At 39.6% G+C, this 23,626-nt stretch overlaps 2 protein-coding genes and 1 long non-coding RNA gene across 3 annotated transcripts in view; 1 reads left to right on the top strand and 2 right to left on the bottom strand.

The window, feature by feature from the left end:
• Window positions 1-202: 202 nt before the first annotated feature.
• The window catches only part of LOC145470676 (uncharacterized), a 39,536-nt gene continuing 16,112 nt past the window's right edge, over window positions 203-23,626 (bottom strand). Inside the window, exons 2-3 of the mRNA XM_081454498.1 lie at window positions 2,074-2,319; window positions 203-522 (exon numbers count right to left, since the gene is read on the bottom strand). Coding sequence (XP_081310624.1) covers window positions 203-522; window positions 2,074-2,319 — 566 coding nt within the window. The remainder of the gene's footprint in view (window positions 523-2,073; window positions 2,320-23,626) is intronic.
• LOC145470692 (uncharacterized) lies at window positions 3,380-23,605 on the bottom strand. The gene is made up of 7 exons (XM_081454511.1): window positions 22,681-23,605; window positions 21,217-21,465; window positions 19,656-19,967; window positions 10,961-11,209; window positions 9,922-10,257; window positions 8,656-8,904; window positions 3,380-4,481 (listed from the first exon to the last, which is right to left on the bottom strand). The coding sequence occupies exons 1-7, from the start codon at window positions 23,033-23,035 to the stop codon at window positions 4,150-4,152; spliced, it is 2,082 nt and encodes a 693-aa protein (XP_081310637.1). The 5' UTR covers window positions 23,036-23,605; the 3' UTR covers window positions 3,380-4,149.
• LOC145470690 (uncharacterized) lies at window positions 11,807-18,769 on the top strand. The gene is made up of 2 exons (XR_014042521.1): window positions 11,807-13,802; window positions 16,621-18,769. It is a non-coding gene; the product is annotated as an uncharacterized LOC145470690 (long non-coding RNA).

Genomic DNA, 23,626 nt, shown 5'->3' with positions numbered 1-23,626 from the left:
AGGACTTGTTAGAAAGGGGACGCTTTTTGGAAGGAGAAGGCTGAATCGAATCATTACGGTATTAAAAGAGAGTTAGCATGTTCTGTTCTCAATCACCTATTTTGTAAAACACTTGTAAGGCGGTTGTAAGGCGGCGCTTATTGGAGAGAGTGCGCTAAATGAAATTATTGCGACATTAAAACAGAGTTAGCATGTTCTGTTTTTAATCACCTATTTCGTAAAACACTTCAATGTCAGTAGGAGTGAAATAAAAGACTCCAGTGAAAAACCCACAGTTACCAGTTGAATATCCTGAAGGAACGGAGTATGTATAGCCGCAATTGGTATACAAATTTGACTTGCTCAAAGCGTTGTCCGATATGTAGATGTCATGATTACCAAAAGTGGGTCCGTAGCTGGAGCAGTGATACATTGCGTATTGTTCATTTTGATACTGAGTCAGCTTGACAGGGTTATATCCATCATTGTTGTAAAGCGAGAACAGGAAAGCTTTACTGGCAGGAGTATAACCGCAACTAGAACCTAAATTAGAAACAAAAGTTTAACAATTCTGAGCATTTCGGTTGAAAAAAGAAACAGATATATACAGAAACCATATTGTATAAAGAGTTCTTTGGAACAGAACAACTACAGCAACAAAAATAAGTATTCAGCGTGGGGATCAGATCTGTTGGCAAAAGCGTTTAATTTGCGTTACGCGTGATAGAGCAGTTTTCAATTGTGAGTCGGCCGATAATCAGAAAATTAGTTCTTTTTCCCTACGGTTTGAGATTGGCTGAGTAGTCCAATTGGTAAGCAATTGGTTTAGTTTTACGACACTCAATTGAAAACAGCTCTAACACGAAAGAAGTTAGTGGATTTATATACCCGGTTTATATACCTTCTTGACGTCTGAATTTTCAAATGCGTGAAATGAGATCGCGACGTTCTGGTTTACAGCCGGTGAGATAACTGTTTTTGAAGCCGAAGAAGAGTTTTAGTTGAAACAAGACTGATAAGCAAGTGAGAAGCCCGGAGACTGACAGAGAGAGGTCGATTTTCTGGAAGCTTTTGATGGTTTACAACAGGACATACTATAGAAAATTCTCCGAGCTCAGCTTCACTACTCTGATTTTGTGAAATATCATGCAACTGGGTCTTATTCCGTCAGCATTATCTTTTCGGAAGCCTAGGAAACCAAACGGTCGTATCTAACTACAGCCAACCGCCGTAGTTTGGAACCCCGGCGGTTCTATACAAAGGACAGAGAACAAACATTGGGTACTGGCTCGAACCAATTTCTACTTTTTTTTTCGTCTTCTCAGTGCAAGATATTAAATTACAGTATTTAGAGAGGAAGCCACGTCAGCCTTAGCTGGTTTTCATGCGGGTCCTCTATCCTGGTCGAATTGGAATTTGGAGATGTTGGTTTTTGTGGAGGGAGGAAAACCGAAGAACCCGGAGAAAATCCTCGGAGCAAGGCGAGAACCAACAACAAACTCAACCCACGTATGGCACCGTGCCGGAATCGAACCCAGGCCACATAGGTGGGAGGCGAGCGCTCTCACCAATGCGTCATCCCTGCTTCCTAAATAAGCACCTTTATAACAAGCTCCGCGTCATACTTATTAAAACAGGATATAACAGCCGAGACACTGCCCCTTTAAGTCTCAAGTCTTTGAGTCTTAAGGAGACGATAGTTCTAATTGACAATTAGATTATGAGCTCAAGATTTCTTTGAGGTGATAGTTGAGGTTATGATCCAATTGCTTTACTAGAATTCTGACTGAAATTTCCTTCAAATAATGATTCCAATTATTTTCGGTCTAAGCATTAAACTTCACCCTTTAGAGAATTCGTGCGGACTGAATTGTCAATTTGACATTTGCAGTTGTGTCCACGCGTACTTAACAATTACAAATTTCGAGCATTTTCAATTTAAGAAACTGTAACTGCCATCCTTTTAGTCTTCTCAAAAATTGGATTATCCATTTGTTTCTAGATGTTCTTTCAAAACTTCGGATAGTGTACAATGGCTCAGCCAATCAGATTACAGCATTTGCATTAGTATACTAGTAGTAGAATGATACTCACTGTGCCAGGACACGTCGGTATATCCACCAAATATGTAGCTGCCGTATTTAATGATGGTCACAGTGGGTCCCTTTCCATCACAGTTGCTGTGGAATATCGATGCAGCCGAGCCGTCAGTCTTGGCATGCCAGCAACGCACAAATCGATCACGCCCTGGACTCAGGAGGACTGGGTCTAAGAAGGACAACAACTTCCCCAAGTATTGGTTGTAATCGAGACCGTCGAGAATGACGGACACACTTAGGCCTGGGTAGAGGAAAGAGTATAAAACCGGTATGTTTAAGTATCAAAGTCGTCTTTTTGAGGTTTGCTTAATTCATTAAATCGCCAGAGTGATCAAGATCTAATTTCTCATCACAATACCAATACATTATCAAGCATACAGGTAATGAAAATAGTTGAAATCATCTGCTAAGTGGAGCCGTCTTGATTTACCAGCAAATTCTCAAAACTGTATGGCTCTCAGTAACAGGAATTAACAGTTTGAACTGGAAAGGTTAACAGTGATATGTTCTTTTTCATTTCGTTCATGAATTAAACGATTGGTTACCTGCATATCAGCAAATATCTCATGGTTCGATTTAGTGACCCGGGCACTTATTTTATACTTTTGGTAACTCAAGGGAGGGTGCTAATTGGAGAGCGGACCCTTATTAGGGACGGCGCGCTTATTTCTTTCTTTTTCTCTTCAACATAAACATGGAAATGTGATAAGGCATTTCAATGGACAATAACTGTTACTTTTCACTTGAGAATTGTAACAATAGAGGTTCGCATAACCATAACACCATTTGCCTGTTTAGACCAAGTCGATGCGTTAACTCATACGCTCAAGAAAGAAATGCATTAGTCAATTCCAGCTGTGCCCATGCTGCCCCCCCCCAACAGGTCTTCCCCCGGGAATTAGGTTATTTTGAAAACAACCTGGAAATGCCGTACGGCTGGAACAAACCAGTTGATCAAATGCCCCGGGGTTGTGGCTCAATTATTATTTTTTTTTCGTTTCTCATGTTACTTTCAGTACAATCAAAGCCAATTCAGGCCAAATTAAAAGTCCTAGCAAGGTCTTTTTTTAACTTTAATAGTGAAGAAAAAACACAATATAGGTTATTCCGTAGGATCTAGAGTCTTATTTATGTCCTATTTAGACGCATTCATTACGAAACTTACCGTATTTGCCGATAAACTGGTCATTGAAAGAAGCGACAATGCTGCATCACAACCAATAGGAGGAAATGGTCATGAACGCCGGTAAACATGGAAAAAGCGAAAAACAAACAAACAAAACAAACAGGCTAAGATTTACGTTTGAAGGTCCTTGACCCAGGACATCTGTTGTTTTATGCTCATTGACTATGCTTGAATTATATAATCGCAATGCTGCTATTGGTTAATTGTATGAGCACACATAACCACCTTTTGTATTTTGGCAGGTTTTTTGCTGGGTCAGCCCCCAAAGAACTTTGCCAGGTTTCCTTACCATTTTCCCTCCATTAACTATGGCTGCATGTAAGATGAAAAAGCGAGATGGTCAAATGCCCCAGGGTAATTGTGCAAGGCTGATATCCGACCCCGGGATTGACATTGTGGAAAAATGCCCCACTATTGCGGGGGATGGGCACACATGGAATTAACTGATACATTGTTTACTTGTCTAATCAGTCTTTACTATCATCTCTTCGATGTCAAAGTCTTCACTGTCACTTTCGCAATGAGGGCACTTGTTGTAAGCCCGGGGGATCTGGGTGCGAGGAGACTCCCTTATATGGGCTATATAGGTACGCGCGGACCGAAAGATAGCGTTTTCAGCCGTTTTGGTCATAAATAGGGTATGGTGTTTGCACTTGAACTAGGTATGCTTTTTAGAAGAAGCTACTTTTTCAAGTCATAAATAGGATGGGAAGATCGCGGATTTTGGTCATAAATAGGGTAAGGGTTTTGGGAAGCGGACCGCGCACACCTCCACCCAATTTTTCTGGGAGTACCCCCCGGGGGTTGTAAGGCGGCGCTTATTGAAAGAGAGCGCTAAATCGAATCCTGATTACGGCATTAAAAGAGAGTTATCATGTTCTGTTTTTAATCACCTATTTCGTAGAACACTTCAATGTCAGTAGGAGTGAAATGAAGAATGCCCCCAGTGAAAAACCTACAATGCCCAGCTGAATATCCTGAAGGAACGGAGTATGTATAGCCGCAAGTGGTATACGATCCCGAGTTGCTCGTAGAGTTGTCCGATATGTAGATGTCATGATACCCATCAGCACCAAAAGTGGGTCCGTAGTTGGAGCAGTGATACATTGCGTATTGTTGATTTTGATACTGAGTCAGTTTGACAGGATTATATCCATCATTGTTGTAAAGCGAGAACAGGAAAGCTTTACTGGCATAAGTATAACTGCAACTAGAACCTGAATTGGAAACAAAAGTTGTACACTTTCTAAGCATTTCGGTTGAAAAGAAAAACAGAAATAAAGCTACCATATATTGTAAAGTAATCTTTAGAAGAAAAGAAACAACAACAAAAAAACAAAATAAATAGGCAACGAGAGGATCGGATCTGTTGGCAAGGGCGTTAAGCGTGATATGCCTTGGTAGCGACTGAATTTTCAAATGAGTGAAATGAGATCGCGACGTTCTAGGTGGAAACTCTTTCTATAGTCGAAAAAGTGTTTTAGTTGGAGCAAGAAGATAAGCAAGGAAGAAGTCTGGAGACTGACAGAGAGAGATCGTCTTTCTGGAAGCTTTCGGTGGTTTACAACAGGACTTCTTATGGAAAATACACCTAATTCAGATTCACGACTCATACTTAGTAGAATATGATGCAACTAAGTTTTGTTCTGTCAACGTCATTGATTAACATGTTATTGGAAGATTGAAACAACAACGTAAAATGCTATACCTCCCAACCGGAATACGTTTTCCGATTGGAGGAAAAGGTGTCACGTGCGGTGGGTCAAAACTCACTAACTCCCCTGGGGCGAACAAAACTTACTAACTCCCAAGGGCGAGCAAAACTCACTAACTCCCTAGGGAAACAACAACTTAAACTTTCGACTCGCACATGATCAGGTTGTGCTCCTTTTAGCCCCACCAAATTTATGTGCCAGCCGACGTCAGGCAAACATTTTTTTTGCTGTTTCTTTTTTCTTTTTTGAGTTGGGAGGTATACAAAACACTTCATGACTGGCCCAGCGGGAAATAGTGAGTTCTGTTTCCCCTCGACCTCAACGTTCTCCTCGACTTCGCCAACCTCGTTCCCAGGGTCTCTCATCTTACCACCCCCTAGAGCGAACGATTCGCTCCAGGGGGCGGTAAGATGACAGACCCTGGGAACGAGGTTGCGGCTTCGCCTGAGGGAACATTGAGGGTCTCAGGGATACAAAACTCACTGTTTCTCTTGGGGTCAGTCATTAAATGCTTAATGACCAAGTTCAGCGTATTCTGGAAAACGAACCGCACAGCCACATGATTTTCGAACTTAACGCTGGCTAGCATAATTATTGACAGTACGAGACAGACATACATGAAACTGGATTAACCAGAAACTTCATTTTTCAATCGACGTTCGAGGCCGTACTGTTGTGGTTGCCAAACCAGAATGGATATGCAATGGTAATATAAGTCGTCAGCACTTTCATAACGTAAGTCCAAATAAATTAGGTTTTCCTTGTTAGTAGAGCGTTCTCCATCTGCCAAATGCTTTCAGACACTTAAATAAAGTTTTTTCGTTCGTTCGTTTGTTCTATTGGTCATTCGTTTAATTTGTGCGCACGTTCGTACGTCCGTTCGCCCGTTCGTCCTTTCGTCTCTTCGTGCCTTCGTCCGTTCGTCCCTTTGTCCCTTCGTCCGTCTGTCCATCCGTTCGTCTATTCGTCTGTCCTTTTGTTCGTTCGTTCGTTCGTTCGTTCATACCTTCCTATGTTCGTACAGTTCGTTCGCTCAGTCAGTCCTCCGGATGCGTACGACCAAAGTGGACTGGTAAGATAGTTCCTTATTTTCACTTCTTTTGTATCTCATTCTCAAATGACTTTCCGCACTACAAGGAAGTCTCTTTGTCGGCAGTACATGAAGTGCATTGCTGCGAGCGATTTACTTATTCTGAAATGCGGGTGGCAAAGTGGGTGGGGGGGGGGGGGGGTTACCAATCACGCATCACGATGAATTTTTCTATTAAATCACGCATCACGGAGATTTTTTTTCAACAATCACGCGTCACGTAAAAAGAGTAAGTACATCGCCAATTTTGTGGTGTGGGATTTTCCCCTCTCCAGACAGGCGGTCTAACTCCGCCCGCCTGTTTCTTTCCTTCCTCTATGACACAATCGGGAGCCTGTTCACAGGCTAAGTCGACAGAGATCTTATACGAATTGAGAAGACGTCTACGCTACCTTTGCCAAGCTTTGATGTACAGGCAATATTTGTGTCAAAGCTTTACCCCTGTAAATCCTTTTCTGATGTGAAGTTTATATAAAATAATTCATATATGAACAGCGGTTGTAGATGAAAGTGAAGAATATAAACTTCACATCATTTCACTCCTCACGGGAAGATATGAACTCAATTAACTGGCCTCGCTCCCAATGTGTGACTTCATAGCTCAGTTGGTAGAGCATCGCACCGGTATCGCGGAAGTCACGGGTTCGAATCCCGTTGAAGCCCTGATTTTTTCAGGCTTCTTCTTTCCAATTGTTTAAATTGGAAAATTAACTGCGATTATCATTCTGCACTTTCATCTACAACCGCAGTTCATATATGAATTATTTCATATAAACTTCACATCATTTCACTCCTCACGGGAAGATATGAACTCAAGTAACTGGCCTCACTCCCAATGTGTGGCTTCATAGCTCAGTTGGTAGAGCATCGCACCGGTATCGCGGAGGTCACGGGTTCGAATCCCGTTGAAGCCCTGATTTTTTTCAGGCTTCTTCTTTCCAATTGCTTAAATTGGAAAATTAACTACGATGATCATTCTTCACTTAAATCCTCTTCTGTTCGGCAACGCTTTTATGTCTGTGGATGACATAACGTGGCCTTTGAATTCAGTTAGGTCTTTATGACGACCTTCATTAAGTGGTTCACAAACTTTTTCCTTGTGTAGCCTCTCTCTGTCTTCTGGAGCGGCATAAAATGACACTTAACTCTAACGTCTCTTATCTTTTCAGCCGTTTGGAACCCTCCGGTTTTGAGACGACATTCTTTCAGACCTTAAATACGATGATTGATTGATTGATTAAGTGAGTGATTGATTGAGTGAGTGATTGCTTGATTGATTGATTGATTGATTGACTGACTGATTGATTGATAGCCGGTTTCGGATATGGTCTGATGCACTGCCAAAAATGATCGGTCGACAAAATGGACAAAAATAACTCTGAAGCTCATAGTCCTGGTGCAAAGCTTGACTGTTTTCAATTGACTTATTCCTATTCTGTCACAATTGTTTGGACCTATAGTACCGTGAAGATCCACGAAGATCAAAGACATCAGAAGCCCACGATTTATTGATCTCTTTTAAGATTCTATTTACTGTTTACTTTGAATGAATGGTATCGGTTGTAGTTGAAAGAACGTTCACTTATCACGGAAATCTAATTGGCAAATCACGCATCACTTGCTTGTAAAATAACAAATCATGCATGACGTTATGATGTCTTGTCCAGCGTCACGAGGCTAATTTGGTCCAATTCACGCGTCACGCTGCTAATTTTGGGGCCATCATGCGTCACGCAAGAACCCTTTGCCACCCTCTGAATTGAGCCCTCTAGCTTGTGAACTCCTCGTAGCCTGATTGAAACCGATTAAGTTAAGTTTTTTTAAAAAAAAGTTTGCTCAAGACGAAAGCTAGTCTGCTTAATGCGAGTCGGCGCCGCTAGATTAAGTTCTCGCAGTCCTACGCGGGTGTTTGGACAACCAGTCACAATATTTTTAGCCTGCGAACGCAGACGTATTTCCGGCTGTCGCTTGGTTCCGCCGAAAAATAACGTCTTCGAACCCGAGCCAGGAAACGATTTCTGTGACGTAATGACTTTTGTTTCTTCTTGGCCAATCAGATTCCATGATAGAATGAAACTCGAGTGCTCCTCGCAGCGAATACCTCGCGCAGTGGTTCTGGGGTTATTTGAGCTAAATTGTGATTGGCTTAGAATTCTTACGTCACAGAAATCGTTTTCTGGCTCGGGTTCGCAGACGTTATTTTTCGGCGGAACCAAGTGACAGCCGGAAATACGTCTGTGTTCACAGGCTACAATACTTTGAACTGCGAATGAGATCGAAGCGAATCTGCTCTTAGGGTAGCTACGAAAGATCTTTATAGAAATCGAGGATTTTTCTTATGAGTTAAGCCCGCCATCGGATGCGATTTGAGGTCGATTATGCGAAACTGCAAGGCCGCGCAACATCAAAAAGCGTATTAATATCGGTTTTAAACCTGAAATAAGTACTTGTATTTCTTAAACAAGAAAAGAGTAAGACCAATGGTTAAACAAAAGAACAAAAATGGAGTTTTTTTGTTCTTTTACTGAGATAATAAAGCACGTTTTTATCAAGCTCGTGGTGATAGTTAGATCTTATGATACTTACTGCGCCAAGACACGTCAGTGTATCCACCAAATATGTATTGGCCAACTCTAATGATGGTCACTGTGGGTCCCTTTCCATCACAGTTGCTGTGGAATGTGGACGCAGCTGAGCCGTCTGTCCTTGCATGCCAGCACCGCACAAAGTAACTCTGCGATACGCTCGGGAGAGCTGGGTCTAAGTAAGTTATCAGCTTCCCCAAGTATTTGTTGTGATCGAGGTTGCCAAGAATTGCAGATGTTGCAAGGCCGCCTGGGTACGAGAGACAAAAGTTCAAAGCAACTGCAGTCGTACTGCTGGTTTTCACTGTCATGCCATCAACAATCAAGATTTTAATCATTCAATAAATTGAGTCAAGAATGTGAGATATAACAGATTATTGATTTATATACAACTTCGCAAAGACTTAGGTCTGCCTGTTTCTTCATACCTGTGTTATTCGAGAAATGCTTCTCTCAAATTTGTAGATAGAGCTTTGTATGGAGGCGCCGTGTTGGTGTCGCCAATAAAGTAACCATCAATTTTTATTTCTAAGTATGACAACGTCTCATAAAAATCGGCAATCTCTTCAACTGTCAATCGAGTTTATCTGTTAATCGTTTTCATGATAATATCGATTTTACTTAAAATACATCACGGCAAACTATCACCCCAAACCACTACATGATGTAAATTTTTCATCCATTTGACCAAGGAAAGTAATGGTCATAAAAAAAAAACTGATTCAAAGCACGTTTCAGCCTACGCCAAGCCAATCGAACTTCACAGTCGTTGAGGTCCAAGGCGGACTCTCATGTGGAAGGGTCTGGGATGCTCGTAATGTCTGAAACTGCTCTTTGTTCCGTTTCTGGATTTATTAAAAGCAGTCATTGTTTCAAGTTGTTTCACAACGAATGATTTCCATCACTTCTCATGAAAATTATTTCTCCATGAAACAATCGCAAACGTTGTTTTGTCATTTTAACGGACTCCGATTGAAAATTCAACAACAACTTTATTATTTATTATGACTCGCATATTTACAATTTTACGGAAATATATACACATTGAGTTAAAAAAAAAGCTTGACAATAGCAACAGCGCGAACCCGCAAGTAGCCTGGGCTCATCTAGGCAAGCCACATCTATATTTATATTAGACAATTCACCTTGCCTGTGATAAGAAACAAGGCTGAAACACCGAAAATAATTCAGAAATATTTACAGCAGTTATGGTTGAATGGGTTACTCGGTGATATTGACTAAAGAATGATGTCATATTTTCAATTACCTATTTCGTAGAACACTTCAATGTCAGAGGGAGTGAAATATAAGGCTCCAGTGAAAAACCCACAGTCGCCAGCTAAATATCCGTGGGGTACAGAATATGTAGAGCCACACCTGGTATAAGAATTGGTAGGTTGGTTGATGGTAGGGTTGTTTGATATGTAGATATCATGTACATGTCCTGCACCATAACCAAAAGTGGGTCCATAAGAGGAACACCTGTAGATTGCTTCGGTCTTTTTTTGATACTGAGTCAGCTTGACAGGATTATATCCATCTTTGTTGTAAAGCGAAAACAGGAAAGCTTTACTGGCTGAGGAGTAACTGCAAGAACCTGAAACTGATGAAGAAAAGCGGATTGTGGCATTTAGAAATAAAAACGAAAAGAAGGTAATAAAATAAAAATGCTTCAGAGCAGAGAAACAACTGCAACAACAAGGAAAAAGTGTTTGACCACTGAAGTGGCTGGCAAAGACGTTATGTGAAAACTTTATCCTGAGGTCCTTACTGACTACAGGGGTAAATCGACAAGCCATGCGAAAACAACGTTCATTTAACACAACAACAACCACAAGGGAACGAACTAATATCGATCAAATTAAAAGCATAATGTTTCTCCACAGCAACACCAACAGAAGCAAGAATACTTATTCATAAGGCCCAGCAAAATAATGAAAAATTATTGGACGAGATTGAGCAAAATATGGTGATTTGTCAGTGGCGAGCAGATCAGTAATTGATCTTCGAGACACGAATCACGATATTTTGCGATATCGGAGATCAATTGCTTTTTTATTCGCTCACCAAGTTTGTTTTCATTTTTAAATCACTCTCCGTCTGATCGCTCAGGAAAGCGACCTGCCGTTTCCCACTTAAGAGTGTGGTTACAATTACACATGAGTAGAACTATTATTTGCATTTACACGGTATTACGCATGAGCAGACCATTATTTGCAGGCAGTTATTTGAAGGTCACTTGGTGGGCTCTCGGCCAATGAAAAGGAAGCAAATACATCGAATGATAATGATAAGTATATACGTACTTAGCCAAGACGTATCGGTATATCCACCAAATATGTATTGGCCAACTTTAATAATGGTCACAGTGGGTCCCTTTCCATCACAGTTGCTGTGGAATGTTGACGCATCCCAGCCGTCTGTCTTAGCATGCCAACATCGCTCAAAGTAAATACGGGATGCACTCGGGAGAGCTGGGTCTAAGTAAGTTATCAGCTTCCCTAAGTATTTGCTGTGATCGAGATCGCCAAGAATAACAGATGCACCGAGGCCGCCTGGGTACGAGGAACAAGAGGTTAGCTGTGACATTGATTTTAGCCAAATTTAGGCGAAAGAAAATGACCGCTGAATTGGGGGAAATATAAAACCTAACCACTGAAAACAGTGAGGGAATATTTCAGTAACACAACTTATACAAAACAAGGCACGGATGGACAGAAATTGAAGAAGATTTAAACGGATGGCGAAATGAGTTTTTGAAACATGTTATAGGCTGAACAGTTTTCAAAGTCTGTATCGTCTGCTTGCATTGTCATCTTTAATTATAACGCCTGGGAGAAGCATTTGTTTGTAATAAAGCTATGGCTTTGTTATTTAGATCCATAGAAGTAATGTCTTCGCTAACATTTAGTTTTATAGCGAGTATTTGACAAAACTAAATGAAATACACCAAACTCAGCTGGGCACAATCCTTCTAATACAGCCGTTTCGCAGTAGCAAAACAGTCAGATTTTGAGGTCTTCTGTTCATCCGTTGTAATAGCCACATGTAGCTTCACAAGACTGAATGCAAATGTCAAACTCCTATCTAAAACCAATAACTGTCGCAAGTATTACATCAACCCAACAAAGAAACACGAATTCACTGGAAAAGTTGAAAATTTACATGGACATGTCAATTTTAATTTACAGTATGTAAATCTTGATTTACATTATTTGTAAATTACAATTTACATGTTAGGGTTTTGTAAAATAAATTTACAGGAAATTTACAGCATTTAGTACAGCATGTAAATGTTCTGTAAATAGTGATTTACATTGTCTTTGTCGACAATGATCATTTGAAGAACATGTAAAAACCTGTAAAATATTTTACGCACTTTTACAGTATCTGCCTTTGTAAAAAAACATGTAAATTGCTTTGCTAAACCATGTAAGAAACGTGTAAATAATTCAAGCGAATGCTGTAAAAAGTCTGGAAATGTTATGTTTGTAACCTTGTAAAAACCATGTAAATGAAAAAAGGGGGCCTGTAAGAAACATGTAAAAACCATGTAAATGAAAAAAGGGGGCCTGTAAGAAACATGTAAAAACCATGTAAATGAAAAAAGGGGGCCTGTAAGAAACATGTAAAAACAATGTAAATGAAAGAAAGGGAGCCTGTAAGAAACATGTAAAAACCATGTAAATGGAAAACCTAGAAGTTGCCGGGTGCGGTGGGGGGCTGTAAATAGCCTGTTAAAAACATGTAAATCAAAAACGGGGACCTTGCAAAGGCTGTGAAAACAATTTAAATGAGATAATGGGGGCTTTTCGAAAAACTGTAAAGACCACGTTAATGTAAAATAGAGACTCTAAGAAAAAAAAGATCTAAATTTAAGAGAAGGCCTGCCTAAACCCTGCAAAAACCATGTAATGGAAAAGTGGGCTTATTTAATATAACTCTGGTGTAACCGTTCAACCAACGGAGACTGTTCAAATGATGTAAATTCCAAGTTACCGACAGGTTCGCTATCCTCTTGTAAATGAAGAGTTACCCCGGCCAGGTTAAACTTGGGAGGACGGGAGGGGGAGAGAGAGGAAGGGTTGTCTCGGGTAACCGAGAACATATAAATGGGACCTTTTAAAGGCGCGTAAAGTTAAAATGTAACACCGCCCTAAAGCTCCGTAAGCCTACCGTGAAGCCTCCATTAAGGTGCCTTTTACGTTGAAGCATTTGAACTTCTCTAAAGTCCAAGTATGTGCTATAGTGTGCTTTAAATTGAAGTTGGGTTAGAAGGTATGCACCAAACTAAATCGCTGCATTGATCGACACCGCACTAAGCTGTCTTCTTGTGAACTTTCCGCGCATCCACAACGACAAAATAAAACTAGAATTGTTACTGCACATGCAGACGTCCCAAGCTGACGTCTCTACAAAAGAGAAAAATTAATTCTCGGACACGTACGTATTTATTCATGAAGGACCATGAAAGCGTCACGTTTTGTGTGAGTTCAAGACGGAAAGAGCCCTGGTAACCGAGTTTGAACTGACGCGAGTTAGGTTAGGCAGGGAACCATAAGGGACACGGCCGGCCCAACGACCATTTTCTCTCGAATGCTTTGAAACGCTGTTTTAGGCTATCTGGTGTACTTTCAAAGCTCTGTAGGTTAATTTTAGGTTGCGCAACAAAAAAAATTATCTGTTCGGTTATTCTAGAGGAGCTTGAGTATTCTCGTACTTATTAGGGCTTTTTTGTCCATTTCCCGAAAACGTTAGGACTTATCGCCTTTCCGAAAATGATAGCTGACTTTTTTTCGGTACCCAAAATGACATTTTTTTGTTGTTGTTGTTTTTTCTTTGGTGATTTCTACCGTTCTGTGCTTTCATTGTCGTCACTGTTGTCCCAGTCCCTTTGTAAGAGCATACCAGCCTTGTGAGTGCCCGATCTCCAACAAACAGGAATCAGCGGTCTTCATGTTAGGTACCAGGTCCTCTCGGTTCTCCCGCCATGTTTGGCAGTTCGTTGGAACTTGCATCGAACTCGAGTTCTGTGTTAGCGGGCCAAAATCCACTCTACCTTCACTTCGTCATCGTGCACGGTTTCAAGGCAAAGTTTTCCGTCACCCAGAAGCTGAAGATAGCGATTACAGGCAACAACAACAACAGGTAAGCAAGTTTTGCATAAATTGAACGAGTAGAGTAAAGTAACGTCAAGATACGTATACATTTCGTTTTGCCTTTGGTTGTGAATGTGTCATTATCAAGGAGAAGTTACATTGCTTGTGGAATCGACTTTGTTAATGTTTACCTGCCGTGCATAAAGAACTTTATTATCTGTTATTATCTGTTCTGTTCTCGATAACCGAGTAAGAACATGCGACATTTGTTATTGGCTTATATGCATCTTATGATTCCTTCTGATGCATTCTCATGTAAGGGGTTATGTTGCCCTCTGACGTGAATGCTAGTAAGCTAAAATGTAATGTGCCATCTTCAGCAGAGAAATTTCTCTTATGCTAGTGTAAGTATTCTGAAGTTACTTAAGTGTCTACAGTTGTACCTACATGCAAGTTACAATATGCTACACAACTGTACGTGGACATTGCACCCACTGGTGCTGATAGTAAGTTAAATGTTGTGAAATTTTCTTTCACAAAAAAAACACTACGATACTTTATAAAGGGGTATACATGTACCTCAAACTGTCATGAAAACTACACAGGACTTGGAAAAAAAAAGGAAGAGTAACTTGCCCAGTCGGGAAAATCTACTTGTCTTGGACGACACAGTATAGTCAATCGATTATTTCATAACAATCAATAGAAATTAGTCAATGATATCAGAAATCAATAAAAGGATTCATCATGGGTAACCAATTGTGATCAAATTTTCAATAAGCATTATCAATTTTGCTGATACTAGCTTATCTTTTAAGCAACATTTAATAAGAAAGATATAAAGTGAAATATAAACTCATGAATACAATTGCATAAAAACATAACATTGTATCTTGTAAACAGAATATTTTGCTGCCATACATGTATCGGGGACTATTTTGGGGGTCTTTGGTAGTGCCTTTGAAATCTACATAAAAAAGTTACAATCAATCATTGTGTTGAGGGACACAATTTTTCTACAGTTTATGTGAACTAACAAAGAGAGGCCAACTTTCAATTGATTCTCTAATGACTGATAAATTTGGTAAAATCAAATCGATAACTTGAAACTTCACTAGCATGTGAGTATGAATTTCTTTCAGTTGATTGATAGCAGTGATAACACTTACATTAATTTCAATTTATTGATTTATATCAATTTATGGATCAATTTCAATCGATTGCCTTACCCTGGGATGACCAGACAGCACTTTAGAGCCCTGTTACAGCTGTACATTTTACTTGTACGAAATTGGGCTCTTACCAAATACATGTAGGTTTCATGTGTCATGCATCTGTTCATTCATCTGTAGCAGGGCAGGAAAAAAAATTGTAAGTCACTTGCCCAGTGGGCCAGTCAATTTCAGTTTTCTCTTGCCCCCATTTAAATATTAGTTGCCAGTGTGGTGGCCAGTAAGGAAATCAGAGGACAAATGCGAATGAAGTACGCTCGGATTCCTAACTAATTCTTGCTTTCAACCTAATAATTAACTAATCTTTAGGTCTTAAGTTTTGAAATGGAATGACTGGAAATTATCATTTCTCAAGCTGGCATTTTTAGTCAGACTCACAAGACTACTGAGGCTACATTGTAATTTCACTTGCCCAAGAGCAAAATTTACTTGGCTGAGGAAACCAGACCTGGGTTTTTCCTACCCTGAGTAGATCACAGATAACACCAAAATGTGGTAAAAGCAAAAAAATATTCACATAAGCCATTACCAGAGTGTGTCTCAGAATCTGAATTTTTCAGGCGTGTCACTGATGTTCTTACCACATTTTGATGTCTTCTGTGATCTATTACTGAACAGATGCGTGACAACATAGAATCTATCTGCTTCGTAATACATAACAAAGAAACAAAAACAAACATTTATGACATCAGCTGTACCTTTGTCCACCAATAGAGCATAAGTGCACGTACGAAACAATCAAATTGTGCCTGCAAATAACTTGACTTACTATTTAAACATTGTTTGATAGGAGTTTGATTTATTTTGCATGAATATTACAATGTAGAAGATAGTGAACATTGAATATTTACTGCCACACATTTTGAGTGTAGTTCTTCTACATCCTCTGAAATTCAGTGCCTTCCAATCAGAGATGCAAAGTTTTTGTCACACAGTAGCTACAGATGTAGATGTAAGATCTGTTTGATTGATGAATATTCAGGGCTCAAAATAATGGCTGGTCAACGGGCAATGTCTGGCCAGAATGGTGACTTGACTGGCCAAAAACTTCACTCGCCGGTCATGTTGACCAGTCATGTCATGTTGAGACGGTCACGTTGTTCATTCTTGAATAAACAATCAAATCCCCAACTGTAAATCTGAGAGTTTTTAATCTCATATTTATTATGACCTCTAATGAAAACATACACCAATGTATACATGTATCTGTTCAAACGGCTAATGACCATTCGCTTGCTGTTTGTCATGCATTCAAGATCAATAGGAATGCCATTCGAGTGGCTGGGGTTAAATCTGTTCGGAAAAATATTAAGCCAATTTTTAAACGGTCTAGCAGTGACTGGAACAAACAAACTATATTTGTGGGTTTAATTTGGCTCACATTACATGTACTTGATTTTTGCGTAAATATCCTGACCGGTCAGGAACGAGACGTGACTGAGCTAAAATTACTTTGGCCAGTCAACATGACTGGCTACAGTCCGATTTCAAAGGTCACAGTATAAATTGGAATGATAAGAAACAAAATAATAACTCCAGCGTAAAATTCGCTGATTGATATCATACACAGAATTTGCTGATTCATACTCAGGCATAACTTATCTTATTTAACGAAATGTTTTATGTTACTTGTAGGATGAAGTAAAATTGAGAGTGGTCAATACATGCATACTCCTTGGCATTGATGCTTGATCAGGAAAAAATCAGCCACTGAGAAGTCTACAGTACTTATGACTCTATAAGGGGTCCAAGGCCCATTTCTTGAAGGCCCTGGAAACTTTTCGGGCCCACAAAGCCATCTTTAATTGAGCTGTGTCTAAAACCTAAGAGCTGTATATGCCTGAAACTTCTTGTGTGAAGGAAACCTCTGTTCATATTGAGAATAAGCGATTAAAACAGCTCTGTAAGCATAAGATTTCAGATTTTGGTATGGCTTTCTGGGTGCGAAAACTTTTTGGGACCTTCGAGAAATGGGCCCCTGGTGCATTACAGTCTAACATGGTGACCTTCAACACTTTGATATGCTCTGGCAGCTTTCTGGCGTAAATTCAACCACTTTAAACATTATTTTTTAATGCTTTGAAGTATCACCTACACTGTACCTGTGTTAGTGAATTAGCATCAAATTTAAATATCTTAGATTGCTAGGTTGATACTTATTGTTCAATACAGCAGCTATAAGATTTCATCATAAAAAGAAAAGGCTATGTTTACATACATGTAGTACCAGAACAATAATTTATTAACTCATGATGTGTTATGGGAACTATGGTACTAGATAGGCCTTTCAATTTCAACAGGCCCCTATGAATTTTTTTTTTTACAGTACAGTTTTTTTTTTTTCACAAAAAGAAAAAGTAAAATTTTGAATATTGTTTACAGTGAATGCTTTGTCAGGGGTCCAAAATGTTTGTACTGTTTGGATTTCGTACAGTTTTGGAAAAAGAAGGAAACTGTGACTTTGTAAACATAGCCTAAAAGATGTCAGAAGCCTTGTTTTATGTTATGCAATGTAGTATTCCTTTGGCATGAATGTTTTTATGATGAATTTAAAATGTCAATCTCTATCTTGTGGTAAATGTTTTTTCTCCCTATTTTCTGTTATTTCAAAAGAACAATTCACTCTGAAAAAAGTTGATCAATACTTCACACTTACATTGCAGTAATTTTCATAATAAGGTAAAGGTAAAGTCTGCATACGAGCCACGTGGCCCAACAGGCTGGAGCTTATCCTGCTTTCTGTAGCAGGAAGCAACTAGGACTATTTCTACTCCCCCTGGATGAAATGCCAGTCCATTGCAGGGTTACCCCACCATTAAATTCACTGGTACCCACTTATACACCTGGGTGGAGAGGCACTGAGAGTAAAGTGTGTTGCCCAACAACACAACAGAATGTACCCGTCTAGGGCTTGAACCCGGATTGCTCGATCAGGAGTTGAGCGCACTACATGTAACTATGAGGCCATCATGCCTCCCCCATTTTTCATAATAATTATTAAGGCTAATTTAATCCTACATTAATTACTTGGTAAGAAAAAACAGTTTATTCATTCATTTTATGACAAAGGTATTATCATTATGTTACATTTGCCTTTGTGGATTTAGTATATATTTAAAACAGGTATCCATTCGCAAACAATTTTAATTTAGTAATGCACCTAAATTGCAAAATTTTTACTAGTTGTTGCTGACAACAGTATAGTTCTTAATCATTTTATTATCTTGAAAAGGTCTTGAATTTTAGTAGTCTTCTTGAAAAGTGCTTGAATTCGGTTAAAGGAGCTCAGTCATGGTATTTTAAAATATTTTGGCCATGCACAAAATTACATTTAAGTTGTCTTGTTATGGATAGATAGAAAAGAAAACATGTTTTATTTGTTGCAATGTATACATTGTAAACCTTATTCATGGTATATAAAAACTATTTGAAGTTTACTGAGTTTGTTCTGATTGCAATAAATTTCTGATTCTGTATAAATTTGCATATTTTCTACTATTATAATTAAGGTCAACAGATTTGATTACAATAAAACAGTACATTCCATGCATTTTTCTTCAAGTTATTATTTACAAGTCATTTATCGTACAGGGTTTCTGCCTCCCTTTTTCGATTTCTATGTTATTTACAGGCTCCCTTTTTCCATTTCCAGGTTATTTACAGGCTCCCTTTTTCAATTTACAGGTTATTTGCAGGCTCCCTTTTTCAATTTACAGGTTATTTACAGGCTCCCCTTTTCAATTTACATGCTATTTACAGGCTCCCTTTTTCGATTTTCATGTTATTTACAGGCTCCCTTTTTCGATTTACATGTTATTTACAGGCTCCCTTCTTCGATTTACATGTTATTTACAGGCTCCCTTTTTCGATTTACATGTTATTTACAGGCTCCCTTCTTCGATTTACATGTTATTTACAGGCTCCCTTCTTCGATTTACATGTTATTTACAGGCTCTCTTTTACGATTTACATGTTATTTACAGCCTCCCTTTTTTGATTTACATGTTATTTACAGCCTCCCTTTTTCAATTTACATGTTCTTTATGGGCTCCGTTTTTGATTTCCATGTTATTTACAGACTCCCTTTTCGATTTACACGTTATTTACAGGCTCCATTTTCGATTTACATGTTATTTACAGGCTCCCTTTTTTGATTTACACGTTATTTACAGGCTCCCTTTTTTGATTTACACGTTATTTACAGGCTCCCTTTTTTGATTTACACGTTATTTACAGGCTCCTGTTTTCATTTTCCATGTTATTTACAGCCTCCCTTTTTTTATTTACATGTTGTTTACAGCCTCCCCTTTTTTATTTACATGTTATTTACAGTATTATGGCAGCCTCCCTGTATTAAATTTACATGTTATTTACGGGTTTCTAGGTTGAATCACAAGAGATTTACAGGCTATTTACAGTATTCGCAGGAACAGTTTACATGTTATTTACATGATCTTAGCCCTTTGCTTTGAAACATTTACAGTGTTTTCTTCATCATTTACATGTTTCACTTAAAATATTTACATGTTTTTTACATGAAACCTCCAAAACATGTAAAAGGGGAAAAATCATGTAAATTATTCTTTACAGTGTCTTTTTGATTATTTACATGTTAATTACATGTTATTTACATACTCTGTAAATTTTCAACTTTTCCAGTGATTTATTACCTATTTCGTAAAACACTTCAATGTCAGTTGGCGTGAAATGACTGGTTCCAGTGAAAAATTCACAGCCAGCAGTTGAATATCCGGAGGGGAAGGAGTAGGTTCCGCCACACTGGGTAGAAGAATTTTGGTTGGCCGTAGCGTTGTCCGATATGTAGATATCAGGCCCGTAACCGAAGCTGGGGCCGTAATTGGGCTCAGTGTACATTGCATACTGCTGATTTTGATACTGAGTCAACTTCACAGGATTATATCCTTTGACATTGTAGAGCGAGAAGATGAAAGCTTTCCTAGCTGAAGTATAACCGCCAGAATCTAAGATGAAAATAAGCGTCTAAACATTCTGACAATCAACTAGACTACGTGTAGTCTCTCTTTCGCTTAGTCCGTCGAGCGTGACCGTGAATAAACCTCGAGGAAAAAAAGGCCGCGCGAAATCCCACGGGCCATTTTTTTCGCGGTGTTCTACCCGCATCCCCAGGGGAACTCCCAAATGAAAAGGTCGGGGACCCTCGTTGTTTTGCTGAAGGATTCTGGTCTCGCTTACGTCGTTTACGACGAAACGCCACTATTTTTAGCTGCCAAAGTATTTTTTAGTGTAAACTCGAAGAAACAATAACAACAACAATAGTTTTTAGGGTCGATTTGCGCCGATCTCTCGAGTCAGGTCTACTAGCGCGGGCTCCTTGCCTGATCAGCGGCTGGTAATCGAACCTATTCCGTTTTAAGTGGTATCTTTCAGGCATCCAATAAAAGCTCGAGCAACGCCCAAAGTGGTCTCCTTTAGAGGTTGTAAAATTCAATTTTTCGACGAACATCCCCGACCTTCTCAAATGGGAGTTCCCCCGTACTCGCTCACGCACGAAGGACTAACGATCAACTGAAACAAATAGCACAGTAAAAGAAATCGTGTTAATGGATATATTTTTATATAACAAAAATACCTTATTACATGAAATTATCGGGACACGTTAATTTCGCGAATTTCGCGATTTAAAAATATCGCGAGATTAAAGTGACGCGAACAATGAGTGTCGCGAAAATGAAGTGACTTACTTTTGAGATATAGGATCGCCGTTGCGTTTTTGTTAATTTTGACGTGATTGTACCTTTGATAAAGTCGGTTTTTTAAATTCAAGGACATGTTGAAGTAAAATTGCCAAGGAAATAAATTGTGTGTTACTCAAAAACGCGAAGTTAAAGTGATTCAAAGTACAAAATTCTTGCAAAATCGCAAAATTTAAGTGTCGCGAAATGTGCGCACCTCAAACTCGCGAAATAAACGTGTCGCGAAAATTTCATGTAATAAGTTAGGTAGACCAGAAAAATGCAGTCATAGCGCAACAAAGGCGCAAGTCGAGAGGATTTCAAAGGTGTTTCGCATGATGCTTGAAAGAGTTATAAGATTATATTAGTGTTAAGCGATAACTTATCGTTGCATGAATGACATCGACATGTTCTGGCTGAGGAAGAAAACTGATAACAATGACAAGGTTTCACATTTGTCCAGAAGGCCTAAGAAACGAAGACAGTTCAGACTGAAAACTTTCTCAAAATTACTCACTTTGCCAAGAAAGATCAGTATATCCACCAAATATGTAGCTGCCGGACTTAATGATCGTCACAGTGGGTCCCTTTCCGTCACAGTTGTTGTGGAATGTAGATGCAGCCGAGCCGTCAGTCTTTGCATGCCAGCACCGCACAAACTCACTGCGGAATGCATCCGGGACGACTGGATCTAAATAAGAAATAAGCTTTCCCAAGTATTTGCCGAAATCGAGGCTTCCAAGAATGTCCGATGCACCAAGGCCCCCTGTAGAATAAAAGAAAATTTGTGGTATTTTGAAGTGAGATAAAGGCAAATGAATTCGTAGTTCTTAGCTGTTTACCAAAAATGCCCGCTGGTAAGTTCCGTTCCGATTGACGATTTACCATTTACTCAAGAAAAACCAATTTACCAAAAGAGACCAGGACAAGTTCAACTTGATTATATTCCAAGATGGCGGTGAAAGATTGCCAATGGTAATAAGCATGTTTTCCAGTCGGAAATTTCTGTTGAGAATTATGAAATTTCCCGTTCGGTCGAGCCAAAATTGTCTTACCATTTACATTCTGACCGAAATTTCCGGAATTTTTTAGTAACTGGTCGTTTAATGTCTTTTAATGAAATTTGACATACTGATTCGGCAAAATGAGTTTCAAATAAGATGTGTTTACGATATGATAAAAAACACTTTGCATCTTTCCTGGAAACATTCTCACGTCTTTTCCAAACTACGGCAGACATGCTCATGTTCCGAAATGATAAAGACCTTGGGATAATATCTGAAAGTTTTGAAAGTCTCACCAAACAAGTCAAAAATCTTTGCAACATAGTCGAAAATCTACGGCTTCACTCTATAAGATAAGGTAAAGTCTGCATACGAGCCAAGTGGCCCATCAGGCCGGAGCTAATCCCAGTTTCTGTAGTATGAAACGACTAGGAGTATTTCTACTCCTCCCTGGATTGGATGCTAGTCCATAGCAGGGTTATCCCCAGCTTTAAGTTCGCCGGTACCCATTTGTACGCCTGGGTGGAGAGGGGCACTGTGGGAGTAAAGTGTCTTGCCCAAGAATACAACACAACGTCCCCGGCCAGGGCTCGAACCCGAACCGCTCAATCCGGAGACGAACGCACTAACCATGAGGCCACCGCGCCTCCCACAACTATGAAGTATACTGCAATTGATTGTACTGACAGAGGCAGGCATCTGAAAGAAATTGTAGCGTTTATGCTGAAAAACAGGTTACACGAGGAATTATCAAGTGAACCAATCAAACCAGAACCAAATACATGTAGCTGAGCGCGCAGAAGCAGAAGCAGAAGAGCGGGAAAAGGTGTGCGAGAGCTGTGTACGAGCGAGTTGCGATTGGTTCTGATCTTAGATTACTTCTGATTGGACGACAGCGTGGTGCGAGCATCGTCAGCCAGTCGCTTATTGTAGTGATTACTTTGGTTGAAGCCGCTTTATTTGCGAATATTTATTACCTATTTCGTAGAACACTTCAATGTCAGTAGGAGTGAAATATCGGCCTCCAGTGAAAAATCCACAGTAACCAGTTACATATCCGGGGGGAACGGAGTACGTAGAGCCACATCGGGTATAAGAATGTTGGTTGCTCAAAGCGTTGTCCGATATGAAGATGTCATGGCCATAACTAACTTGAACATGACCAAAAATGGGTCCGTAACTGGAACAACCATACATTGCTTTTTCCTGATTTCGATACTGGGTCAGCTTGACAGGATTATATCCTTTGCTGTTGTAAAGCGAGAAGATGAAAGCTTTACTGGCTGTAGAGTAGTCGCAAGGAGCTGAAATGAAGAGAAACGTTTGAAACATTCTGAATACCTCGGCTGTAAACAGACACTGATGAAAGGAAATTGTATTGCCCGGACGGGGAGGGGGGTCACTTCCTTATATGGGCTATACAGGTATGTGCGGCTCCACAGGGTATGGCTTTTTAGCAGTTTTTGTCGTAAATAGAGTATAGATTTTGGCCATTTAGGTCCCAAATAGGGTATGGTTTTTGAACTCTAGTCTTGGATCGGGTATGTCTTATAGAAAAAGCTATCCTTCCACTAAAAGCATATAAACATTGCCTTTAACCTTGGTCTGAACTAGGGAACTAATTATAAGGCAGGTCTGAAACAAGGTATTGATTCAAGGGTCTGGTCTTAAATGAGGTATCGGACTTTTGGTCATGTCGTAAATAGGGTAGGGAAAATCGCAGACTTTGGTCATAAATAGGGTATGGGTTTTGTGAAGCGGGTCGCACACCCCCACCAAATTTAAAAAAAGAAAACAACTGTCTAATTGCTACTTACTGCTATGCCAGGACACGTCGGTATATGCACCAAATGTGTAGTTGCCGGACTTAATGATGGTCAAGGTGGGTCCCTTTCCATCACAGTTGTCGTGGAATATCGATGC

This window comes from Orbicella franksi, chromosome 15, assembly GCF_964199315.1.
Source record: "Orbicella franksi chromosome 15, jaOrbFran1.1, whole genome shotgun sequence".
NCBI classification, from domain to species: Eukaryota; Metazoa; Cnidaria; class Anthozoa; order Scleractinia; family Merulinidae; genus Orbicella; species Orbicella franksi.
Note: the sequence above shows the minus strand (reverse complement) of the source record. Positions and strands in the feature narration are given on the sequence as shown.

Bases quoted from the DNA above. Each gene is read 5' to 3' on its own strand.
- LOC145470692 (XM_081454511.1), bottom strand. From the start codon at position 23,035: ATGTTTCAAACGTTTCTCTTCATTTCAGCTCCTTGCGACTACTCTACA. The intron at 19,968-21,216 runs GTGAGTAATTTT...TTTTCATCTTAG, and splicing joins TACTGATCTTTCTTGGCAAA to ATTCTGGCGGTTATACTTCA. The intron at 10,258-10,960 runs GTACGTATATAC...TTTCTTCATCAG, and splicing joins TACCGATACGTCTTGGCTAA to TTTCAGGTTCTTGCAGTTAC.